The sequence below is a fragment of the Vombatus ursinus genome, unplaced genomic scaffold (genome assembly GCF_900497805.2).
Source record: "Vombatus ursinus unplaced genomic scaffold, bare-nosed wombat genome assembly UNPS02014863.1, whole genome shotgun sequence".
Classification (NCBI taxonomy): Eukaryota; Metazoa; Chordata; class Mammalia; order Diprotodontia; family Vombatidae; genus Vombatus; species Vombatus ursinus.
In genome coordinates, this window is record NW_020954641.1 from 2110719 (window position 1) to 2137999 (window position 27281).

General features: G+C 36.8%; 1 protein-coding gene across 2 annotated transcripts in view; it reads left to right on the top strand.

Annotated features, from left to right (window-relative positions):
• The window catches only part of FBXO38 (F-box protein 38), a 110974-nt gene that overhangs the window by 41933 nt on the left and 41760 nt on the right, over positions 1 to 27281 (top strand). For both annotated transcript variants that reach the window (XM_027841760.1, XM_027841759.1), the window contains exons 5-12: positions 2011 to 2176; positions 6485 to 6622; positions 11344 to 11481; positions 14806 to 14899; positions 15464 to 15594; positions 21066 to 21236; positions 22921 to 23063; positions 25045 to 25255. In XM_027841760.1, coding sequence (XP_027697561.1) covers positions 2011 to 2176; positions 6485 to 6622; positions 11344 to 11481; positions 14806 to 14899; positions 15464 to 15594; positions 21066 to 21236; positions 22921 to 23063; positions 25045 to 25255 — 1192 coding nt within the window. The remainder of the gene's footprint in view (positions 1 to 2010; positions 2177 to 6484; positions 6623 to 11343; positions 11482 to 14805; positions 14900 to 15463; positions 15595 to 21065; positions 21237 to 22920; positions 23064 to 25044; positions 25256 to 27281) is intronic.

Genomic DNA, 27281 nt, shown 5'->3' on the forward strand with positions numbered 1-27281 from the left:
TTGCTCCCTGTGGTCTCTTAGGTGGCTGCAAACTACAGCTGTCCTCTCTGCCTTGGAACTGAAATCAGGAAATTGAAGCTTACTCTTCTTCAAGTGCCCACAGCCAGCAGGGTCCACACCCATCTGCTACTACACTCACCAGGATTGTGCTAGCTCCTTTTCCCAGGAGCCATACCCCAGGATGTGTCTGGTCAGCACAGCTCTGGTTGGTGTTCCTCACCAGTGGAAGGTCCTTCAATCTTCTACTACTCAGCCATCAGACCCCCACATACATATACTGTCCTGAGATGAAAATTTCTAAGGTTGAGGCTGTCTCCCAACCCTGCTCCTCCCAGGGCTTCTTGTTTGTTCATTCCACTCATTCAGCCTGGAAGTGTTCGCACTTCCTTTCACTCAGGCTTAACTTCCCCTGAAAGTTGGGTTTTTCCTGGCGTCTTCTCAAATTGTCTTAGGAGGACATCTGCTCTACCACAATTTTTGTTTGTTTCTGCTGCTCTACATTTCCTCTGAGGTGATGTTGTTTTGTTTTTTTTTTTTGTTGGTAGAAATTTGGAGAACCTGAAATTTTCTTTCTTACTCCACCATTTTCCCAGAATCCTCTTGATATTTTTTTCATATTAACAAAATTCAGGTCATAATTTCAACTATACACTAATTATTAGAATCAAGTGAGGGAATTAAAGGTTTAATTTTTTTATGATAAAAATGTATGGCAGCAAAATATGACATCTTTCACTTCGTATTTTGTTTTCATAGCATGATCAAGAGGGTTATTTTTGTAAAAATATTCAAGGGCTGTGTCCATTTACCCAAGGGCTTCTCTTAATCTTAAAATTATACAAGATTAACCCAGCAAAGATGTTAATATGGTGGTCAGGGATATACACTAATATAAAGTAGGGAGGTGTAATTGAGTGGCAATTAATTTTATGAGTGATGAATTCATTAATGAATATTTTTTGTTGCAACTTTTTCTACTCTTCATGGTATCATAGAAAGGCATCATGGCATAGTGAATAGAAAGCTAGCCTCAGAGTCAGGACGACCTGGGTTCAAGTTCCCTTCTAATACATATTGGCAGGCCATCTTACTTCTCAGTAGCCTACTCAACTACGAATCTTAAGTTGCAAAACAGCTGCTTATTTGGTAAAGGGAGTTTTGCAACCAGGAGTTCCCAAAGCCAGCTCCAGACTGAACCAAAGTTCAGCCTCATAACTTCAGGGACCTGTGTAATGAATATTCAGATATGAAATAGCTCCTGTACTTTGTAGTTTACATCCATGATCTGATCAGTGATGGTATGTTCTCCTTTTGTTCAGACTACACTCCTTCTATGCCTCCTTCTCCTGTGTGTTCTTTTTTTAAACCCTCCATAAAGTCTCTACATGTTGTACTGGAGACCTTCCTCTTATTCTTTAGATGTATTTATCAAAAATACTTATTAATATGTATCAGTTTTTCTGTATAAATGTAATGTCTTTTATTTTATTCTGATATTTTCCCTACGCCTGTCTTTTTTGGAGACATTTTATGCCATTTGGTCTCTGGGGCCCATGCATGTACAATCTATCATATTTCAAGATTAGAAATACTCTGTGATTAACTTAGATTAGAGAATACTAATCTCACCAAGCCCCATATTTTAGTGGAGTCTTGGACTCAGGAGACCTGGCTCTGGTGCTTATTAGTTGTATGAATAAGTTGCCTTTCCTTTAGAAATATGAGTGTTATTATTTCAGATAAATGAAATTAGAGAGGTTGTTTCCTTTTTTTTTTTTAATATACCTACTGGTACAATCTCAACTCAGAACTTAAAGCAATTGGTAGTTTCGAAGTAGTATAAAAACCAGAGTTGTTACTTGTTGCATTTCAGCAACAAATTTTAGGGAAGGGGCGATGGGGCAGTAATACTCTTGAGTTCATTTGCTTTAATGTTTTACTGTGAAAAGAGAATGTGTATCTTCAGATACTAACTACAAGTTCCTCTCCTACTAATGTGTTACAATACAGGGTGTGGAAACTTCACATTTGGAGTTGGTGGAAGCCATCTGGACATATATGCCTCAAGTTCATATTTTGGGGAAGTTTCGTAATCGCAATGGAGCTTTTCCCATCCCTCCTGAAAACAAATTGAAAATTCCCATAGGAGCCAAAATCCAAATCTTGCATCTAGTGGGTGAGTGGACTCTTTCTGCTATCACTTGGGATCCTCCTTTGCCAGTGCCATAAAATTTGCATTCCAGATGAAGAAGACACATGCCAGCTGCTATAGATTTCAGAAAGTTCTTGAAGAAGTTGAGCAGAAATTTAGTTTTCTAATTAACCAGCTTGCTAAGGACACTCCTTTCTGGGTAGCTTTTCAAACTCAAACAATAACACTTTTCATGATTACATCGTTCTCTTACAGTCAGTGTTTATTTCGTGTCCACTTGTGCTGCAGAAGTTATTGGGGCAGCTGAGTATTTTGTACCCAGTCTCTGTTTTCTTGAAACCTTGAGGACAGCTGTAATTGAGATTAATGAAATGGTTTATTTGGGGCATGTAATTTTGGGGGAAGTTTCCATGAGTTACTTTGAAATTATTGCTATCCTTCCAGACTTAACTCAAAACTCTACAATTTCACTCTCAGGTAATAATGAAACTTGAAACTTTGGCGTTGTCATTGGAGCATTCAAACAACTGTACAACAGTCATTAAAGCTTGCTTTCTCCTCCTCTGTCTTGGTGGCCTGCATCCCTTTTCCTTCAGTTTTATCTATTGACCAGTTACAGACATTCATGTAGCCTGTACCACTCTAGTGTGAGGAAAGTGCTTTGTAAAATTTAAATGTCATATAAATGTGACCTAGTAGTTTTCTGTTCTTCTAAAGTCCTCCTCCGTTGTCTCACATTGAGGAGCTGACCTCACTTTCTCAAAGGCTGTGCAAGCAGAGGGCAAACTCTGGCAGATTTTATCAAAACTAGAAAGGCTTTAAGTATAGTTGATCATCTAAGGTCTAGTCTAGCTAAGTGCAGAGAACTGGCATCACCAGAAAGTTGGACTTGAGGTGATGAATGATTTTTTTCATACCAATTCTTAAAGACCATATAATAAATTATGGAAGAAGAGTTGTGATCTGTGTCGGATCCACTGATAAAATCCTGATTCCTTGAAGTTTAAGTAGAATACATCGATAACTAGTAACTCTGTCCTGAAAATGGTCCCATTCAGGAGGTTACAGCCTACAGAATTCTGAACTTTTTAAGTGCTTATATGTGAGAAAAGCCAACTGACTTTTTGACTGGGCCCCTCATCTTGGTAGTACCTGGGTGGGAGCAGCCACAAGTCTCTGAGCTCTTGAGCTCTGTAGACTCAGAAATTTACTTTTATTTAGTTTACGCTGAGGTTCCCAAGTGCTAAGGATTCACACTATGGAAACTTAAAAGATACCCTTTTGTAAACCAGAATGCCGAGTTACTCATTGACAATGAGATTTTTATTTGGCAAAATAGATGGTATAAGTGCTCTCTTCAGAGGCTACTCTCTTAATGGGAGACTTAATTACTAAGTCAGAAAGCAGTTTAGTGAGCATATAATTAATGAAAGCTCACCTCTTGTGGTTTACAGAACACTTTCCTCATGACCCTGTAAGATGATATGTTATATCCATTTTATAGATAACATCTGATATTTTCATAGCACTTCATGGTTTCATAAATCTATTTGATTCTCATAGCAAGTTTCTGAGCCTTACATAGCACAGATAATATCATTGTTTTACAGATGAGGTAACTGAAACTTAGAAATGAAATTACTTGGGGCTTCTTACTCATATGACTAATGTTTTTCTACTGTTTCACATAGAGCAAAAGGAGTAAGTCCTTTTAGGACATTTTCATCCAGCTAGGGTAGTTTCATGAATTGCCCTTCAGTTTGTTGATATTTTTATCTTAAATTATTTTGCCTTATACCAAGACAGTGCTAGAAACACACTGACATATTCACAGAGTACCTTTCAGTCATATCTGCATCTGCCTAATCTTAAAACATATTGAAAATAACTAAATAATTATTAGTGTCAGATTCAAAGGGCAGTATTAATAATATTTCCTCCAATTTACTAACTGTAGACCTACCAGAGAAATATTTAGACTTGAGTCAATTCTTGCTCAAATCTGTCCATTGCAAGTCTCCCCCCACCACGCTTTCCACACTGCCCCAAACCTTCCACCCTGACCAATTTCAGTCCTTTACTATCATAACAGCCTTCTTTCTTCTTCCACTTCCTCCTCCTGTCCCCAAGCACAGTGATCTGCTTTTCTTTGTATCGTGATTTCTATAAAGAAAAGGGGATGGTTTGGGAGATAACAGGTGCAGATGAAGCCTTCCTTAAACATTCTTACCTTCCATTTGATGAAATATCTCTTCCTCAGATATCTTATAATTCTTTGTCTCTGTCACATTCTACCCTGTCTCATATGTTGTATGTCCCTTCCCATATGCCAGGACTTCTTAAACTTTTTCCACTCATGACCTCTTTTTGTCCGAGAAATTTTTACGCAATCTCAGGTATATAAAATAGGTATAGAATTGATAATAAATCATAAAAAAATGTATTTTAAAACAATTATTTGGTGTACATATAATTTTACCATTTATTAAAGATGAAAGCAAATTTGCATGCTAATGAGATGGATATGCTTTTTTATTTTTACACAAAAAATTAAATCTTGGTGAAATATTTGATACTGCAGGACGTAGAGCATCTTCAGCATTTTTTAGAGTTGATTGATAGTTTGATTTTATAATCATCAATGCTGAGAATACCACTTCATATAAATACATAGTACAAAATGGCAGAAGTATGTTTAGGGCCATTTCAGAAATTGTTGGAGATTCTGTCCTAATCCCAAGCCAAAATTCATTTAATGATTTTTTAGGAAACTCAAATTTTAAACCTGTATTGCTTGATAACTTGGCAGATTCTTCTTGAACTTCTAATGGCAGTTGACTCACATTTTTTATTTCAATTGAGTATGGTTCATGAACCCAACTTAGTTTTTTAGAATCAAAATTTGAAGGGAAGTATTTCTGAAATTGTGTCTCCAGGCACTTCAGATGAGTAATTATAACTCTTACAATTAAATCTTTGAGAAGGTTATTTTCAATTATACAATCATCGTAGCTGTAAACATTTCTAAAGAACCATTTTCCACCTTTGTCTCCCTTGTTAACTCCTTTAGTAAAACTTTCAGTTTTATCTTTTAACTTAAGTCATTCTGAAAAAAATTAACAAAATCAGATTTCTGCTCGGTCAAAATATAATAATTTCAGTTTTGGTAATCTATTTACCCTTCTCCCTCTTGGGAGCCACATGATTCAGCATATTTTCTTTTTCTTGCCAATTCAGGTGTACTACAACCTGGTAGAGAAGTCTCTACCACATTGTCATCAGTATTTTTACCTCTTCTGTCTAAATTTAGCCATTTTTCCATAACCAAAAAGAGCTTTGGTCTTAAAATATAAATAAATATTGTTAATAATTTTTCAAATAAATACTAGCTTTAGTTTATGAAATTACATTTGTTTGTGCTTAATTTAAAAAATTGATGTTGACATAGAACACATACAGTGGTGATGGAGAAATATTAAAAGGAGATAACAGCAATTTTAAAAATCAAATATTCTGACACAATCCAATCCAAAGATATATTAATTTGATACATACTTAGGAATGATGATAGGAAAATATTAAAAATCTTTGTTTTCCATAATTAAGCTATTATGTTTCTGTAAGAGCAGAAAACTTTGTATATACAGTAAAAACGCTGCATTCATAACATACAATAGTCTCAAATCTGAGTCGAGGTGTTTCTGGCAGTGTTTGTTGGCATTGCGGTGGCATGACAGCATGTGCAGTGCAAAGTGCACATGTTGTGCGTTCAGAACCAAGGCTATAGTGAAATTGTGCGATACAGCATTGGGTAAGCATTACCAGAAACACCTTGGATTCAGTACACATTTGAATTAAGTTTTGTTTGTTGCATATTTAGAAACCTTCTACTGTTGCCAAATTTTTTGTGACCCCTACATTCAGTTACACCACCTTATATGGGGCCATGACCCACAGTTTAAGAAGTGCTGTACTTATACCACATAAATCTGTGAGCCTTTGAAAGCAAAGGCGGGGCCATTTTTCATCTACATCGTCAGTCCCTCTGTATTGGTAATCATTTTTTAAAAATTGATGTGTAGAGAAGTTTCAGAAAACAACCAAGAAAAATGATCAGATTAATAGAAGTCTATTTTAAAGTAAATATGTCCATGTGGTTGAAGATTGTTTTAAATAGAACATACTTAATATGCATTGGTTAAATTAATTGCAGAAGTTGAAGTCTCCCAGAATTGGTCAATGAGGTTCACTTAGGAAATACATTCTTGAACTTTCTTGCTTGTGAAATAAGGCATTTGATTTTAATGAATTCTTGAATGCTTTTTTTTCTAGGGGTGAATGTTCCTGAAATTCCATGTATCCCAATGTTAAGGCACCTTTATTTGAAGTGGGTGAGACTCACCAAGCCCCAGCCTTTTAAAGATTTCCTTTGCATCAGCTTACGCACTTTTGTCATGAGGAACTGTGCAGGTAATTATATGGTTGAGTGACAGAATTGTTATAAGATTAAAAGAATCCTGAAGTAAAATTTATTGTTATATATTCATACATTGAGCTAAATAGAACATTATTGTGCACTAAATATTACTTCCTGAAGATAAATAAATTTATAGCTCTAGAAGTAGTAGGAACATTAGAGATCATTTAATACAACCCTTTCTTTTATCTTATTTAAGCAATTGTAGGAAACTGAGGCCCAGAGAAATGAAATAATTTGTCCAAAGTCACACATACAATAAGTAGTGGGATTGAGGTTTGAACCAGGTGCTCTTACTTCATTCCAACAAGTTCTTTGTATTCTACCATTCTTCCCTGAGGATTTTTGTTTGTTTGTTTTTTACTTTAAAGAAGTTTTGGAGGAGATCATGAAAAGTATACGTAACCTTTTTTTTTTTCACTGTCTAAATATTTTATTTTTCCAATTACATGAAAAAACAGTTTTTAAAACTTTTGAGTTCCAAATTCTTTCCCTCCCTATCCCCTCCCCCGTCATTGAGAAGACAAGCAATTTGATACAAGTTATACATGTACAGTCATGCAAAACACATTTCCATATCAGTCTTGTTGTGAAAGAAAACACACACAAAAAAGACATGCAAAAAAATAAAGTAAAAAATAATATTCTTCCATCTGCATTGAGATTCGATGAGTTCTTTCTCTAGAGGTGGATAGCATTGTTCATAAATCCTTTGGGATTGTCTTGGATCATTGTATTGCTGAGAATAGCTAAGTCATTCACAGTTGATTGTCATATAATATCGCTGTTGCTATGTACAGTGTTTTCCTGGTTCTGCTTACTTCACTTTGTATCAGTTTATCTAAGTCTTTCCAAGTTTTTCTGAAAGCATCCTGCCTGTCATTTCTTATAGCACAATAATATTCCATCACAATCACATACTACAACTTTTTCACCCAATCCCCAACTGATGGGCATCCCCTCAATTTTCAATTCTTTACCAACATGAAAAGAGCTATATATAAAGAGCTTTTTCTTTTCTTTTTTTTAAACTCTCTTTGGGATACAGACCTAGTAGTAGTATTGCTGGGTCAAAGGGTATGCACAGTTTTGTAGCCTTTTGGATAGAGTTCCAAATTACTCTCCAGAGTGATTGGATTAATTCGCAATTCCACTAAAAGTGCATTAATACCCTAGTTTTCCCACATCTCCAGTGTTTGTCATTTTCCTTTTCTGTCATATTAGCCAATCTGATAGGTATAAGGTGGTACCTCAGAGTTGTTGTGATTTGTATTTCTCTAATCAGTACTGATTTAGAGTATTTTTTCATATGACCATAGATAGATTTGATTTCTTCATCTCAAAATTTCCTGTTCATATCCTTTGGCCATTTATCAGTTAGAGAATGACATGTATTATAAATATGACTCAGTTCTTATATATTTGAGAAATCAGGTCTTTACCAGAGAAACTTGCCATAAATTTTTTTCCCTAGTTTTCTGCTTTCCTTCTAATCTTGGCTGCATTGGTTTTGTTTGTGTAAAACCTTTTTAATTTAATGTAATCAAAATTATCCATTTTACATCTTGTTATGCTCTGTCTCTTATTTGCTTATAAATTCTTCCTTAATCCATAGATCTGACTTGTAAACTATTCCTTGCTCCCCTAATTTGCTTATGGTATCACCATTTATGTCTAAATCATGTGCCCATTTGACCTTATCTTGGTATATGTTGTGAGATGTTGGTCTATACCTAGTTTCTGACAAACTGCTTTCCAGATTTCCCAGCAGTTTGTCAGATAATGAGTTCTTGTTCTAAAAGCTGGGATCTTTGGGTTTATCAAATACTAGATTGCTGTGGTCATTACTCACTGTGTATTGTGTACCCAGTCTCTTCCACCACTCTATATCTTAGCCAGTCCCAGATTGTTTTGATGATTACCACTTTATAATACAGTTGAGATTTGGTTTGGCTAAGACACCTTCCTTCACATTTTTCTCTACTAATTTCATTGATATTCTTGAGTATTTTTTGCTCCTCCAGATGAATATTGTTACTGTTTTTTCTAGCTCTATAACATAATTTTATTAGTAATTTAATTGGCATGGCACTTTATAAATTAATTTAGGTAGAATTGTCATTTTTATTACATTGACTCAGCCTACCCATTAGCAATTAATATTTTTCCCTTGTTTAGATCTGACTTTATGTGGAAAGTGTTTTGTAAATATGTTTGTATTGTTTCTGAGTTTTTCTTGGCAAATAGACTCCTAAGTATTTTATATTGCCTGCAGGTGTTTTAAATGGAATTTCTTTATCTCTTATTTTTGGATTTTGTTATGAAAATGCTGATGATTTATGTGGGTTTATTTTATATCCTGCAACTTTGCTAAAGTTGTTACTTATTTCAGTTTTTTAGTGGATTCTCTAGGATTCTCCAAGTATTTATTTCATCCTATCATCTATAGAGTGATGGTTTTGTTTCCTCATTGCCTATTCAATTTCTTTTTCTTTTCTTATTGCTACAGCTACATTTCTAGTACAATATTGAACATATTTTTATCTTTTTAAAAGGAAATCTGTCAAACTATCTCTCATGTCTCTCCTTTACATTCCATTCTAGTGTGATTCCTGGTCTAGGCTTTCATCATTTCATCCTTAAACAGCTTCCTACTTAGGCTCCGTGACTGTGTTCTGCTTCTGTCCAATCCATCATTTATACATTTTCCAAACTTGTTTTCCTTAAGCAGTACTTTTTATCCTGTCACTTCTCTGTTCAGAAATATTCCGTGATTCCCTTAGCTATAGCATTCAGGTGAAACATCACTGCCTACTTTTCTAGGTCCTACTTATCTGTACTTATTTCCTCCTATTTAACATTCACATTTTTCCCCCGCTTTGTTTATTGAATTTTATTTTATTTACAGTTCCCAATTCTCTCTCTCCATCTACTGAGAAGGCAAAAAATACAAAACCCATTATAAATAGTAAGTGATACAAGACAAATTTCCTCATTATCCATATTCTGTAAAAGAGAAGATTTTTCTATATTGTGCCCTCTGAGTCTCTCTGTGTCTTTGCTGTTCAGTCATATCTGATTCTTTGTGACCCTGTGGACCATAGCATACCAGTGCTGTTTGTGGAGTTTCTTTGGCAAAAATACTGGAATGGTTTGCCATTTCCTTTTGCATTGAATTAAGGCAAACAGAGATTAAGTTATTTGCCCAGGGTCACACAGCTAGTGTCTGAGGCTGGATTAGAACTCAGGTTTTCCTGACTCCAGATCCGAGGCTCTATCCACTGTGCCACCTAGCTGCCTCCATCTACCTTCTGCTTTAGTCCTACTTCTTCACTTGTCGCCTTCATGACCCTATTGGTTCTGTCTTTACTTGCCTTGGATTATGTTGTGCTATCTTCACCTTGCTGCTAATTCACAGTGTAACCTTTGGACACACTTAATTACCTAATCACATTTGGCGTCAGTTTTTTAACCTATGTAATACAAATATTAGACAAGATAATTTATAAGTTCCCCTCTACCTTAAACAATTATACTGAATCTTCCATGAAGCTTTCTGTGACTGTGTCCCTTCTCTGAATCCTGGTAGTATTTTAGAGTCTTAGAATCATAGCATATAACAGTTGGAAGGGATCACATAGGTCATCTAGTCCAAAATGTATCTACATTTTATGTTTTGGCCGTGGATTATTTGTGTTCTTCATTGTTTCACTTGATAATTGTTTCAGGGTATTAAGCTATATGCTTTTTAAATTTCTTATATCCTGCTAGCACAATGTCTGGCACCTAATTGTTCCCAAATGTTTATTTGGTTATTGTTCATTGTCTTAGTGGTCAGGAGTATAGAATCACAGTTGTAACTGTGCTGAAGGAATATAGAAGGAATACCATGGATAGTCTTCATATTTCACTCAGATGTGTTTTTGCATATTGAGAACAAGGTCATTGGCAGGCTAACTAGAAGCATGGGATCTTAGAGCATGAAGGGATAGTAAAAATCATCTAGTCCCAACTTCTGATTTTATGATAGGGGGAGGAAATTGAGGCCCCAAGAGAAGCACCTGGTCCAAAGTCACTTATGAGTAGATGGCAAAGCCAGGATTAACATCCAAAGCCTTCTGACTATTTACTGCAAGGAGAAATATCATTATGGAGACCCAGCCATTTTTGTGTCATTTTGAGGCACACATAGAATTTTGAGGAAGTTATTTGAAAAGAGGCCTAGTCTTAGGTCAGCACACTGAGGCTGGAAATGTGACCTGGGTGAAGTCCCTTCATCTTTTGGATCATTAATTCCTGAATCTGTAAAATGAGAAGTTTGGAATTAGGCTCTCTAAAACTCCTATGATTGTATTTGCAGGCACAAATTTGAAAATAAATCCTAAAAAGTAAGCTTCCGTCTTAAAGTTACATAGAAACAGGTAAGTGGCTTAGTAGATAGAAAGCTGGACTTAGCCTTGGAAGGACCTGAGTTCAAATCTGTCCTCAGATACATAATTAGCTGTGTGACCCTGGGCATGTCGTTTAACTTCTGTTTGCCTCAATTTCCTCAGCTGTACAGAGGAGATAATATCCAGGGTTATTGTGAGAATAAAATAAGAAAATTTTGTAAAGTGCTCTGCAAACTTTAAATCATTATATAAATTCTAGCTATTATCACCACCACCACCACTGTCATATCATTATGTTATGTTGTGGGGTTTTTTTCCCCCAGGGCCTACAAACTCTTTGAAGTATGTCCCATTGGTAACGGGATTAGCTTCTGCCCGAAACTTGGAACAATTAGAATTGGTTCGAGTTCCTTTTCTTGGAGGTCTCATCCAACATGTAGTTGAAGACAGTTGGCGATCAGGTATAGTTCTTTCATTTGTTCTTTAGTATTGTGCAACCTTTGAAGACCAGTAAAAAATTAATTTCCTTTTGCAGCTTCATTTTTTTTTAAAGGTCATTCATTTTAAAAGTGATAGAAATCGGTTGTTACTAATCACACCTTTCTTATGTCATTTGAAAAGAAGTGGAACAAGAGACCTTTTCTTCTTGCTTGTTGCTTAGTTACTGATAACATTGAATCATGTCTTGGGGCTATGTATTAGAAATTCTATTTGAGGTATTTTTTTGCCATTTAGAGCTTGGTTGAATAAGACTTCAGAGTTCATGACTTGGGATTTGCAACTCAAATCTCTTCTTTTCCCTTTCATGTAATACATCAAATACATTTAGGAAAATAACCATTATTAATTATTAATGAAATGTGTTAAAGGATTAAAAATTGTCATAAATGGTTAAGGCATTAACATTCTGACCCAGTTAGCAAGTATCTGTAGTAAAATAATAAACAAAATTCATGATAATGGAAATTATTATAAAATCATATTGGTTGTAATTATATCATTATGCCAAGAACTTTTGATTTCATCAGTTTGGGGGAAGGGAAAGAAGCTTTTTGCTTTCATAGATGTTGGTACTCTTTCCAGGGATTGTTTCATACCTACCCACCTTGTTTAACAAATATTCTCCCATTAGTTCTCCCTGAGTGGTCCACATAATGGGTTGGGAATTAAAATCACTATCAACCAAATAAGCAACTTATAAAAACTAAGAAATTCTAACCTATCAGATTTCCAGTGACCATGCAAAGTAGAGTAGACTTAAAAACACCCTTCTTATTGATAGTGTATGAGCTAAAGTGTAAGCAGGTTTAGCTTTCAGACATCAAACAGAAGTTGTGATACTGCATATAATTTTAAGTTTTACACTTAAAGCTAGAAATCAAAGTTCAGGTATTCAAGATGCATATGAGTAAAAGAAGGTATCGTAGCATGAACAATAGTACTAACATGTAAAAGAAAATTTAGAATAATTTTCATTAAAACACTAGGATGAACATGAGTCTTTTGAAAATAGTTTATGAGTTAAGTGATTCTGGTATATACACATCTGGTTGAGAGGCAGCATGGGGCAGTGACTAGAGAGCTGGCTTTCAGGTCAGGAAGACTCATGCTGACTATGTGGCTCTGGGCGAGGCACTTAACCACTCAGTGCTCCAGACAAATTTGTAATACTGTATGTTGCAGAAAAGTCGCCAGTCTGCATTGGGCAATACAGTTTTCTCACTAGAATCTCTCGTCACTGAAGAAATCATAGGTCCTGACCAAAAACAAAAATGTGCTTGGTTATAGGAGGTTAGGAGAAGGAAGTGGGCTTCCTAATCTCAGTGGGAGGTATTTAGAGATTTGCAGCTATTCAAACCAATACCATAAAATTGATAATAACAACTCACGTTTGTTGCTTTGGTGTTTTAAGTTTTACAGACTTTCCTTACAACTGTCCTGTACTTGGTGCAAGTGTTGTTTTCCCCATCTTAAAGATGAAGCTAAGGTTAAGTGATTTGACCATATTTACCTAGCTAATAAGTATGAGTTGTGATTCAAACCCAGATCTATTGACTCTCAAGTCTAGGATTCTTTCTACAATGTTGTCACTTAAACGGGTTGATTACTAGGGAGTAAGCTCAGAGAGCTGAAGTTACCCATGAGGACCTCATAAGAAAGAGACCACTTACCCCTAATCATTACTTGATGAATGCCTTTCAATAATTGAAGGTATGCTCAAATCCTCCAAAGCTGCATGGAGGGGATTATGCATTCTGAAAAGTTCTAGCAGTTATGCCAACACTAGATGGCCACTACCAAGGAAGAAGGGCTTGATGTGTGGGCCTCGGAATGGACTTTGTGACTATAATTTGAGGACTTGCTTAGTTAAATGCAGAAGAATTCATTGCTAGAAGCTTGTCCTGTAAGACATTGTGCTAAAAATTATGGAGCTAAAAAAAACTATTTTGACTACAGCACCCCATGAAGACCAGTAACTAAGAGTGTAAGAAAAAGCTGTGATCTATGTCAGTAATATTGAAGTTAAAGCATGCCAGTAAAGAGTCTTCTAGATTTTTAAAACTTCCTCAAGGGCAGGAACTTGTTTATTTTTGTCTTGCTCTGAGCATAAAGCTTAATAAATGTCTTTTGAATGAATAAGACTAACATCAGGTAAGGGAATGGAAAGTCCATAATTGTTATTATTGATCTTGTTGCAACAGTGTTCAAGTTATGACTTAGAAGTGATTATCTTCAACTCTTCACCCTCTTATTTTCCCACATTCAGTCTGTTACCAAGTCCTATCAATCTTACCTTCATAGTATCTCTTGTATAAGCTACCTTCTCTCCTAGCGTGGCTATCAGTGGCAGGGCCTGGTGCAGTGACCCTCATGACCTCATGCCTGGACTATTGCAGTAGCCTTCTGGTAGTCTTCTTGCCTCCAATGTCTTCTTATTCCAGTCCATCTTCCATTCACCTATCAGATTGATTTTCATAAAGCAGAGGTCTGAACATATCACCTTCTGCCCCTATTCAGTAATTCCAGTGATTTTGTATTACCTCCAGGATCAAGGGATATAATCCTTTGTTTAGCATTAAAAGCCCTGCAAAACTTAGTTCCCTCCTGTCTTTCTAGTCTTCTTACACCTTTCTCCGCTCTCCGTACTTTGCAAGTCAATGACACTGGCCCCTTTTCTGTTCCTTATATACAACATTCTGGCTCCAGATAGTTCTACTGCTTGTCTCCCACACCTTAAGACTCCCCTCATCTCTGCCTCCTGGCTTCCCTGATTTACTAATCCCCCTAATGTCACTATTCCCACCTTTTACAGGAAGCTTTCCCCAGTCCACTATAACCTTAGTCCCTTTGCTCTGAAATCTTCTCTAATTTATCCTGAATTTGCTTGTTGTAAATAATTTTTTGAGACTGGTTTTTCCCCCTAGTCCTTAGCATAGTTCTTAGCACTTAATAAATGCTTGTTGACTTATGATTCACGCATTACCCAGAAGTCTGCAGATTCATGAAATTTCTATTAAAATTTCCTTCTTGACAATTCACTCCCTTTCTTTAGGAAACATTGCATCAGGGTCCATTTCCAACATTGTTTAGGAAGTAGCCTTTATTGTAATTCATCTTTAGCAATTGGCAAGCTTGAACAGGAGTTCTGGTTTGATTTCCACTGACTATAATAATTTTGTATATATAACATTGTTGTGCCTAAAATGTAAAGTTTGAAGTAACAGCTGATTGGTCAAAAGAAAAGCATGCTTTTAATTCTCTGTGTCCTCCCTTGCCTTGTCCAGGTGGTTTTAGAAATTTGCACACTATTGTTTTGGGAGCTTGCAAGAATGCTCTTGAAGTAGATCTTGGCTACCTCATCATCACTGCTGCTCGAAGGTATGTATGTCTTCTTTTTTCCTCTCATGTTTCCCTTGGAGAAACACACCGTTTTAACTCTTGGGTTGCTAATGGAACTGTTTTTCAAGTAGGACTTGACCACAGGGTTCTGAAGAGCACTGCTTAAGTTATTGAAAAAAAAATAGATAATAATCCACAGTGACTTAACTGCTTTGTAAAAGTTATGAAGGGTGACTAGTTTAAATTATTTCAGGCTCCTTACTAAAGCAGCAACTTCCTGTGTTAGAAGGAAGGGGAAGTCCAAATACCACCATTCTCTTCATTGTTTCTCAGGGTAAATATGAACAACTTTCTTATAGGAGGCCCAGACCAACTGAAATTTTGATGACACTTAAGAGTAGTGAGAAAGTCTAGTGATCACTCTGGGGATTTGTCTTTGGTATCCATGGAATCAACTTCATTATTTTGGTTGGCTTCTGTGATATATAGTGATGATCCTTGGAAAGAACTATTTTCATAACTGACCTACAAAAGGAGTCTTTCATTTTAGTGAAACCTTACTTGACTTTCTTTGATCTCATCTTTGTATCTCTTTCTTCTTAGGTTACATGAAGTTAGAATCCAGCCTTCTCTAACCAAAGATGGTGTCTTTTCTGCACTCAAGATGGCAGAATTGGAGTTCCCACAGTTTGAAACCCTCCACTTGGGATATGTAGATGAGTTTTTACTGCAGTGTAAGACTATTCTACTTTTGTTTTATCCCTAAGACTGCTTCTCTTGAACCTTAGCAGTTGAAACCCAAAGTTTTGATATACCGTATTGTCCCATATATAAGGTGATCTCAAACCTAATATGATTTTGCTTTTCAAAGAAGAGGTTTCCTTTACTGTAAAATTACAGAGTTGGACTGAATGATCTTTAAGGTCTCTTCTAGCTCTGTCTGATAGGAAAACATTGTAAAATTAGAGCATTTGGTAGGTTTCTGTATTCGCTGTGGACCTATCATATGAAACATCAAAATATTAATCAGTACAACATCACCAACAAACAACGGATAAGCAGAAGAGAGTTGTTTGCAAATGTTGCCTGCACAATTTTCTTATTTTCTCTCACTGCCTAAGCCCTTTTGCCCTGAAGCTTCCTTTTCCCACAGTTTGTCTTTCATTTGCATTTATTATGCTGCATTTCTTGAAGCCTTTAATAGTACTCTCAAATAAGCATCCATCCCATGCCTGCAGTAGCCATTCACACAGTAAGCCCACTGAGGGTTTCTTGACTTTTCCAGATGGTGTTAGAATATGATCTTCAGTGAGCAACCAGTCCATACGCTCTTTCTGCAGGTTGTCTTTGAAAGGCTTGTTCACAGCAACAACCTAGAACCTGCAATTGGGAAGTCATCCCTTCAGGTATACTCATCAAAGTCATTATACATTGCACGAACTTATTTTCTCACCACATTGGTTAAATGCTCAGAAAAAGCGTATTTTTTTATTTTGCAAGAACTCTGTACCTTCTCGCCCCATATTTTTACCAGCCTAAAAAAAGATCCAGAGTTAATTCATTGTTTTTCTTGAAATTCACACCTAACATTCTCTTTGGATACTATCTTGCCATTTTAAAGTGAGGCAATTCAATTCATAATTTAAGAAGGTCTTAGATGGGTCCTAAGGAGGTTGATCAAGTTGGTAAAGGGATTGGTGACTTTGCTTTGAGGGTAGCAGCCTTATAAGGATTTCTGGAAGGAATCAATAATGTTAGACTTGAGAAATTAAGCTCATTGAGCCATTGTTTTTGTCCTTGTATTCCCTGTTTTTTGCACTTAGTAGGTCCTTAATAAGTTAGTTAAATTGAATTCAGAAGAAAAGTGGAGAAAGAGGGGGTGGAGATAGAAAGGAATTACAGCCCAGGTAGCAGAACTCGAGCAGTAGTTACAAAGAGGCAGATTTAGTTTTGATTTAAGGGAAGAGTTCATAACAATTTGAGTTGGCCAAAATTGAAATAGGCTACTTTGGGAGGCAAAGTTAGTGGGTTCCTTACTACTAGAGGAGTCTTAAGTGGAGGCTGTCTGTATACCTATCAGAGATGTTGTAGAATGGATTACTTAATTTTTTTATAGGTTGGGCAAGGCTGGCTTTTGAAGTAACTTCCAACTCCTAAATTCTGTAATTGCACTGATTGATTAAAAGCCTACTATATGCAAAGCGTCATTTGGGTACTGGGGATAACAAAATTAAGATCGGGTGCCTTCTTTGCCCTCATGATATTCTCAGTATAATTCAGGGGATATGACACAGAAACATCTTATATATTCCATATTGCATAATGAGCATAGAAAAGAGGTGCAAGCAAAATTCTGTATAAGTTCTGAGGAGTAAAAAGATCACTATTGATTAAAAGTGGGGAGGCAGCATTTTAAAGAATGGTCAAAATTCAACAGATAGAGTGGAGGACATCCCAGGCATAGGGAAAAGAAGGAACAGAATCAGGAAAAGCATAGAATATGCAGTAAGGATGGCCATTTGTGTATTATGGTAACAGTGGCTGCAATAAGGCTGGAAAGAACAGTAATACCATATTATCAAGGTCTTTGAATGCCAAGCTAAGGAGGTTGAACTTTACCTGTTAGGAAGTTAGGAGAGATTTTAGGATTCTGAGAAGATGAAGTAATGTGGTAAGGTTTATGCTAGTGGTACAAAAGAGGGAGTTTAGTTCCCTTGGTTGAAAGTTGACTTAAGTGTTGTATATCCATCCTAATTTCCAGTTGATTTTACAATTATTTCTTGCCTTTTTTGTATGCACAATTATAAAATGGTGTTAGCAAAAAGTATTAACATCTGGTCAGCATTCAGAGTATAATTATGTCTCTTATATAAAATAAGAATATAGCATTAGGTGGAAAAATTGATCTCTTTCTAAATATTCTGAAAATTGTTGCTCAAAGCTAGTCTTCTACAGAGCAAATCCACCTTAACCCTTCATCTTTTTACACCATCCTGGACTGGTTCTGGATTGGGGTGCTGTACATCTGTAATGACCTCCTTAGGAGCTTTGTGCCTTTTTATAACCCAAAAACATTTTTAAAAGCAGCTAGATAAGCATTTGCTTCTTTGGCACTCTTGATCTTAAAATTGGCATTGTAATTTCTTTGACATTTTGACTTTGTTATAATTTCATTCTTTTCTGCGTAATCACTGCAGACAGATTTGCCCAGTTTTGGAAGCTGGACTTCCAAACTTTGAACTCTCATCTCTCAATTCTCCACCTTTCTCCCCTTCTCCTTTTCTAAAGTCATCCCAAGGGTCTCTCTCCTAAGACAGGTTTTAGAGCAGCCCTTGAAACCATATGGCCTAGGGGCAGCTAGGTGGCTGAGTGGATAGAGCTCTGACCTTGGAGTCAGGAGGACCTGAGTTCAAATGCGGCCTCAGACACTTGACACTTACTAGCTGTGTGACCCTGGGCAAGTCACTTAAACCTCATTGTCTCACCAAAAAAAGGGGGAGGAAAAAAACCATATGGCCTGAAAAGGGCATCTAAGACCACTCCTCCAGAATATGCATGATATAGTGAAAGAGCACTATATTTGGACTTGCAGTTCTGTAGCTTATTGGGCTCAAAAACAAGTGCCTCACCTGGAACCTTGGTTTAATTCTCTACTGAAGGGGAAACTTATGTAAGATGATCTTTAAGGTCCCTTCTGGCCCTAAATTTTATAATAGTAACAACTCTTTGGGGTTCTAAGCTTTACCAAATGCCTTTCTCTTAATAGCCTTATAAAAATTATTAATAATTTTTTTAGATGAGGAAATTGAGGCCCAGAGAGATGAATTGAAAACACTTCACCCAATTTTACACAACTAATTAAGGTCAAAGCTGGGGTTTGAATCCATGTCTTTTGATGCCAAGTTCAGTGTTTTTTTCTGTTACATCATTTTGCTGCTCTCCCTGCCCCTTAAAAATTCTCCATCTCGCCTCCCTTTCTAAATACTCCACTTTAACCCCCCCTTTTCAGGAAAAAACTCATAAAAAAGGCCTAGCAAAGAAGGTAACAAATTAAACTCTCTCCCACCCCTGCCTTAATGGGGAAAAAGTTATAGATTGAGGGTAGCCTTTGGAGGCTGATTGTGCTGTTTTATATATTGTGAGTGGTGCAAATGAGTTAATGCCCAAGAATGTCATCTCTCTCACCTCCATGTCTTCAACAAAGGCTGTCCTTCATTCATGGAATGTACCTCCTAATCTCCGTCCTTTAGAATCTTTTGATTTCATCAAGACTACGTTCAGGTACCACTTCCTACCTAATCTACCTAAGCACTTCCTGATTCCCCTAGTTATCAGTGTTTTCTCCCTCCTAAAATTATCTTGTATTTACTTACCTGTATACCCCTTGTATCCCATAGTAGAATGTAAACTCCTTAAGGTCAGGGACTACTTTCATTTTTTGTTTTCATATTGTACACATAATTGGCACATAATAAATGCTTTTTTAGTTGAATTGAAAAAGGGAAGACCCAAAGTAGAGAGATAGGCATTATCCTTCCCTGAAGTAAAGTGATTCTTGGAATTTTAGAGGGACCATAGGTTGAATAAGGGAAAAGATCATTATTTCTAGACTAGTCAGATTTCTTTATTTTACAGATAAGGGAACTGAGGTTTGGGAAGTAGAGTGACTTGTACAAGGTCACACAGAGAGGGAGTAGCAGAGCTGGGATTCTAACCAGGTCCTCTGATTGCACTTAGTGTCCTTCCTTCTGTATCATGTGGCTTCTTACATCATTAGGATTGGAAAGGAACATAACATCCATTTTATTCAGTCACCTCATTTTGCACATGAGGACACTGAATCCCAGAAAAATGACACCGCTGGCCTAAGGTCCCACAGGTAGTAAGTAGGATAATCAGGAACCAAATCCTGATCTTCTACCTTCACATCCATTACTCTCTCTGCTATATCACACTCTCCTCCTAGAAAAGAATCATGTGCTACAGGATCTGAAAGAAGTACCCACGGAAAACCTTGAGCGTTGTAGTTCAGGGAGATGCTTGGGTACAGGAGGATTGAAGTTAACTGTGGAGAGAAGAAAGCAAGTTGTGTCCAGAATGAGGGAAATGTTTGCAGGCAGCAAGACAAGTGAGGATTGAAGGAGCTGAAAAAATAAGAGTTTCTCCCATGAAAGTAAAGGGTGAATCAGTTAGCCAGTCTAAGTTTTAGTTTCCTCATCAAATGAAGGAATTAAATTACATGATTTCTAAAGAAAATTCCTTCCAGTTTTCACATCTCTTATTTAGATTATGTAATTAACTTCAACTAATTGCACACTACTGTGCTGTAATTCTCTACTAATGAACAGATGGGGGACCCTCTCAGAAGCCTGCAGTGACCCAGGCTTCCACTGGGAAAAATGTTCTCTTACTCTGCTGGGCCCTGGTGGTAGAAAGCTGCCTCAATCAACTGAGGCAACAGCCTTCTGTTTAGGGGCTGTTTTGGACACCTGTTTTGTTACAGAGGGAATAGTTGGAGCTGTATGTTCATCCCTGATGGGAACTTTAAGAAATATTTTAAGCCTCCTGTTTTTATAATCCAAATGTTAGATTCCCAAGGGCATAGTTCTTGAATGTTAGCTTAGTTATATTATTAGAATTTTATTTTACTTTTTTTTTTTTTAAGCCAGAACTGAAAACCTCACCTTATATTTTGGCCAATACGGTATATTTTTTATCTATTCTTTGGGGGCTGTCAGATGTCACATTCATTTTCTGTCTTCAATTTTATTCCTTTCATGATTGGAAGTGAAATTTTTCTTATTCATATTTCTCAATATTAAGAATCTTTGTTCCATTCCTCATTATGGTGTGAAGGTGTGCCTCATGTGTGAGAATTAGCTTAGCTAAGTGTGGAGAGACTTATCACTGGGCATTGACTACTAAGTGATAAATAAGTCCATATTTTGCTAAGTCCATAGCAACTCAAAAATTGGCATAGAGGGGTATTGGAGGGCTTTCTAATACAGATGAAATATTGGTACAGAGTTTAGCCACACAGTTGAAATTAGGGATCCTTGAAGTATTGAGCTGTTATTATTAAAATTAGTTTTTTATGTTATAAAAGAAACCTTGTTCTTCATGTAGGGTAGGTTCAAGGTAGGAAATAAGCAGACTTATTTGTCTTCTAGGAGTTTGACTTTCTGACATTAATTTCTCATTCCAGGCAAAATGACCAATGCCGATTTGGTGAAGTATGGTTTAGCTGATGTTGTGGAAAATCCTGGCATCATCACAGATATCGGGATGAAGGCTGTCAATGAGGTTTTTTCCTGTATCAAATATCTGCTCATTTACAATTGTCCTCATCTGCATAACCCAAATAATTGGATCACAGGTACTATAAACTTAAACATATAACTATTACTGTATAGTCAGAATAAATGGTACCACCATGTATCTAGAACTTCTAGAAGCCATTCCTTACCAGTTTAACAACATGGTCCATATTATCTTGCTTTATCCTGGAGCCACAGGCTCCTTAATACCCCATATCAGGGACTAACAGCCATTTTCATTTCTGTCATGCTTTTTTCACACTAGTACTCTGAAGTAGTGCAAATATAACTCCTCACATTTCCATCAAATGAATTCGATAAAACACTTTGCTTACAATAATCTCATGAGGAAGGTAACAATAGCTGACATTTATACAGTTCTTTAAAGTCTACAGATCTTATAACCTATGACATCTGTGGTTAAATATCAGCTCTGCTACTTACTACCTGTGTTACCTAGGGCAAATTACTTAATAGGATTTAGAGCCTATTAAGGTTATTATAATAACAATAATAATAATAATATATAATTTATATTATTATGTATTATATAATATTATATATACATGTATGATACTAAGTAATAATATTACAAATTGCTTAGTAGGATTTAGAGCAGGAAGAGACCTGACGTGTTCTTTCCTTACCCTTTATTTTACAGATGAGGAAACCGAGTGCCAGTGAGGTTAAGTGACATGCTCAGAGTTACCCAGGATTCAAATTCATGTCTTCTGACTTCAAATTCAGTGCTTTTTCTACCATACCATGCCTCCATTTTTTATTTAGCAAGGGAGAAAGAGCCAGGGTTCTTAACCTGGGCTTAAGATATCTAAGGTCCCTTTCAGTTCCAAACATAATCTTATACCTATTACCATTTTAGGTTAATTCGTTTACCACGGTCATGTTTATTTTAAGTCAATACAAGTTTGGAGGACTTTTTTCTTATGTCTGAAATTCTCTTTATCTTCAGAACAGGTCCCTAACCAACAAGTGTGTTCCCCCACTATGGGGGCTGTAGATCTCTTTGGGTTTGGGGCACTATGACTAAAATTCTTAAAAACAAACCTGTTAGAATAATGTTTGTCACCCAGATTCTGACAGTCCCATATCCCTAGTGAATCATAAAGAGACTTGTGGGTCACATTGATATTTGTTTGCTCTAACAATGGAGCATGTTTAAATTGATGTTGCTAGAAAAGTGTTTTTAAGAGGACTAACTTTCACCAATCTTTTTACTGTGGTGGTTTAAAGAAGTGTCATAAGTAAACTGTAGAGGCATTGTAGTGTAGTAGAATGCATTTAGAGTTAGAGACCTTAGTTTTGACCTCTTTTTTATAGATAGGCTGGGGGGGAGGGCAAAGGAAAGGGAAAAAATAGGAATGAGGGATCCTCTTGTAGAAGAAAGAACACCAGATTTAGAGTCAAAGGACCTAAGAATGAGTCCTAGCTCTGCCAATTATAATTGTATTCTGCCAAATACAATTATATAATTTGTGGATTATAACCATCTGACTTCAGGCAAATCACTTAACCTTTCTTGCCCACAGTTTCTTCACCTGCTAAATGAAAAGGTTGGAATAGATGACCTCTGTAGTGTTTCTTACCAGTTCTAAAATTTGTCTGATTTATGACCTTTTATGACTATGCTGTGCTGTTATGATAGTGCAACAGTTTGGCAGCCTAAAATAGGAAGCAAGACTAAAGAAGTTTAAGACTTGAAATTACTCACTTTTTCTTCTGCAGACCATTCAAGATGGACACGACTGGTTGACCTCACCTTGGTGAGATGTCATGCAGTTAAACTGGAATCTTTCAGCCAGTTCATTGAGTTGTTGCCAAGCCTGGAGTTTATCTCTCTGGACCAGATGTTTCGAGAACCTCCCAAGGTAGATAACACTGGGAATATTTGTTTGGCTTATTTTGGAGCTCAGGAAAGAAACAAAACAATATGATCTGCAACAAGTATTCTGAAAATATGTCCACTTTTTGAAAGTCATAATCAAGGAATAATTTTTGAATGAACTGAAAACTCTGTGAAAGTTACATGGATAATAGTTTAAGCAGTATAATGTAGTGGAAAAAAACTATAAACTGGAAATACTGCTGGTTCTGCCAGTAGCATGTTGTGTATAAGCCACTTTCCCTTTCTTGTTCTCAGTTTCCTCATCTGCAGAATAAGGGGGTTGGACTAAATTATTTCTCAATTCTAAGCAGCTGTATTGTGTACATAGTTTGCAGTAATTTACAAAGGTAAGAGAAAAAGAGAGAAGGTACTTGGGGAAGTTAGGAACAAGTTAAGACTCTCTGGACTCTTCCATTAATTTTGATGGACAAAAACTTACCATAAAGGGTACTTCCCATTCAAGTTAAGGTCAGAGCCCAAACTGTGATCTGCCTGTCTGCCATGCCTACTTGCCCATCCTGAAAACCCTATTCTCAGAGACTCAAGAGTTAGGGGCTAAGATAGCCAGTTGTACTGGAACTTGTTAACTTACGGGGAAGTTTCCCCCAGTAGTCCTTAGTCTCTTCCTCTATAAACAAAGTATTTGTCATATAAACTCCAGCATTCCTTTCAGCTCCAAAATTTTATAACTTAGGAAATTCAACCTTTAGTGGTTTTATTTACCCCAAGAGAAAACTGAATGTGCAATTTAGGTATGTAGACACCAGGTGGTGATGCTTCAGTCATGTGGTCTGAACTGCTACCACTCCCATGAGCACTCTGGCCAAACCAAGCTACAGTATAATGTAGTTTAAAGAACATTATATCTGGAGCTAGATGACCTGTGTTCATATTGTAGCTCTGCATCTTCTTACCTTTGTGCCATTGGGAAAGTCATTTCTATTTTCTGGGCCTGAGTTTCCTTATCTATAGAATGACTAGGTTGGCCTAGAGCCAGGGTTCTTAACCTGGGCTTAAGATTTCAAGAGGTCTGTGAACTTGGATTGCGGGTGGGGAGTGGGAGTGGAATACGGATCATTTTCACTAACTCCTGATTGAAATTTAGCATTTCCTTCAAGTGTGAATTTTTAAAAAAAATTGTTCTGAAAAGGGGTGCATAGGTTTCACCAGACTGCCAGAAAGGAGTCTGAGACACAAAAAAGGTTAAGAAGCCCTGGCCTAGATGATTTTGAAGGTCTTTTCAGCTTTGGAATTCTATGATTCTGTGTAGCCTGAGTGATCCTGCTTTTGGAGTATGACTTGGCTGGATAAAGAGCAAAGATTTGGAATAAGACAAGGATTGCCATAAGAAATGGATATATAATTGGATTTGGTATCAGCATCCTGGAATAAGAAATAGGGCCTAAGAGTATATTGTGGGAATTTTTTTCTTTGTTGCCATGATAACCATAATAATAGTGATAGTCTACATTTCTGTCATGCTTTTAGAATTTACAAAGTACTTTCTTCGTGAGCTAGTTTATACAGATATTATCTCCATTTTGCATATGATAAAACCAGTACTCAGAAAGGCTATTTGCCTTGCCCATGTTCGCACAGTTAAGGCATTTTTGGACCCAGGACTTGAATACATATCTTCTGCTCAAAGTCCAGTGTTTTTTCCACTTTTCCATACTGCCATATCCTCTGTCCTAGAAAATCAGGATATCCAATCATACAAAATACGTGAAAGGATTCCAGACAAATAGAATAGTATATGAGTTCAATATAAAGAAACCTGCAGCTCATAAATCACTTTCTTTCATCTCCAAATCGTTAAATCCCTTTTCTTGGGAAGATGTAACATTTAGAGTGACTTAGTCTTAGGCAAAAATTAGGAGGTAAAAATGTTTTGAATTTTCACTTTACTAGGCATTTGTAGTAATCATCCCCTTGTCATTGATATCTGGCTCTCATTTCCTTAGGGTTGTGCACGTGTTGGTCTGAGTGCAGGTACGGGGATTGGTGTTTCATCAGCCCTGGTGAGCAACCAGAATTCCAACAATGAAAATGACAATCATCAAAACAACAACCCCAATGTACCCAACAACAATCCCCAGCAGGCCAATGACCAGAACGAGGAGAATGAGATGCGCCAGGATGGACAGGCTGAAGAGCAGCAGATTGCAGCTGAGGGTAACCCTGTCCTTTTGTGAGCTCCAGACAGAAATGGTTTTTCCTTTGCATTCTCTCTCTTTCTCCCCAAATCCTACCCCCTTTTTCTTTCTTCTTCCTGGAATTATCACCCTTTACTTCTAGGCTGGCTAGTTGAGCAGACAGAGAGAGAATGAGCATTTCTTGGTTTTTTTGCCTTTGCAAAACATCAGACTTGACAGCAGTTCATTTGAAAAGGAACCTGAATGTCCTAGTTATAGTTTGCACAGATTATTTGTGATCATTTAATTTCAGGCTCTCTAGTAGTAAACATTAGGGCACAGCTAGAGAAAAACTTAATGTGATTGTGAGCATTTGACCTTGGGAAGTCACTTACCCTTCTCCCTGGACCTCAGTTTCCTCATCTGTAAAATGAAAAGATTGGACTCGATAACCTCTGAAATACCTTCCAGCTCTAGATCTGTGATCTAGTAATGCTAAGTTGATTATCTAGACAAAAAGAGGAAATAATCTCATTGTGCTTTACTGTGGTCACAGTATATCTGGAGTATTGTGACCAATTGCAGTGCACCACATGTTAGTGACAGTGTAGAATGCATCCACGAAAAGAGTGGACAGAAAATAAGATGCTGTGAGAATCAATGAAAGAAACCAGGAATGTTCATTTTGGATTAAGGAGATTAGGAAAGAGGCAGAGCATGCTTTTGTTACCTTTGAATATGTCAAGGGTTGTCATATGAAAGAGGGGTAGTATTTGTTCCACTTGGTCCAATAGGCCAGAACTAAGAGATTACAGGGAGGTTACAGAGAGGCATATTTTGCCTTGATATAATGGAAAACTTTATAACAGAGCTGTCCTGAAATGTGAAATGGAATGGATGAGCTTGGGAGTTAGAGTTCCTTCTCCCTTTTGGTCTTTGAGCAGAGGCTGGGTAATCTTACATCCTGGGGAGATTGTAGAGACAATTAATGCTTCAGTTGTGGGGATGGGGATTACCTGTAACCTGGATGTTCTCTTCCAGATCTTAGATTCAGTGACTCTCTTAGCTATTCTCATAGTGTTCAGTAAATCTATGTGGATGCAATGATATAAGAAGGGGATAAGGTATGGGAAGTCACAAATGAAATTGACCATTATTGAAAAGGGAAGTAGAATTTGAAAGCCATTACAGGGGTAGGGATTGAAGTCGAAAGGCAAAGGTGACAATACAAAAGATGAGCAAGAGTTTGGCCTAGCTTAGCTTAGTCCTACATCATAAAAATTAGGCTTCCTCCTCACAGAGGAGAAGAATAGTGTTGTTTTCTATGGACCCTGAACAGCAGGTAATTCTTGTCATAGATATGGAGATCAAAGAGTTGCCTTCATAGGTGACTTAGGAATTAAGCACATGAAAACCTGAGTGCCCCTGCCTTTCTTTTGTCTCTCTGTCTTCCCATAAATAATGTGCAGTAAGTTTATTCTCGTGGCCTCTTTTTTACAACTTTTTCTTCTGGGCTGTAAAGAGACACTCATTTCTCCTGGGCTGTGTCTGTGTACCAGCAGGAGCTTACTTCATTTCAGAGTCTGTGATAGGGGCAGAGTACCCTACTGTTTTGTAGACTGCCTTCGTGATAATGTTCTTTTATTGTCTAATGCTTGATTCAGTCTAGCTCTTGACTGAGTCAAAAGATAAATTTGCTTAAATGGTCTGTAGTTAAACATTTGCACAGATTATTTGTGATCATTTAAATAAGACTGTAAAATATTGAGTAGTTTATTAGTTTGGCCTCCTTCTGCAGTAAGTCATAAAAGAGATTTAAATTTTTGTGCTCATCAGTTATCATGAACTTAGATAATGCCTATGATCTGTTCTAAAGCATGCCTTATTTTTGTTTCAGAAACGTTCTTTTTTTAAAAATTAATTTTATTAATTTAAATTTATTTTTTCATTAACATTCATTTCATTTCATCTCCTCTCTCCTTCCCATTGCCTGCTCCTCCAGAAACAAACACACACATACAAATACAAATAAAACCCCTAACAAATACCATTAAGCAAATCACATT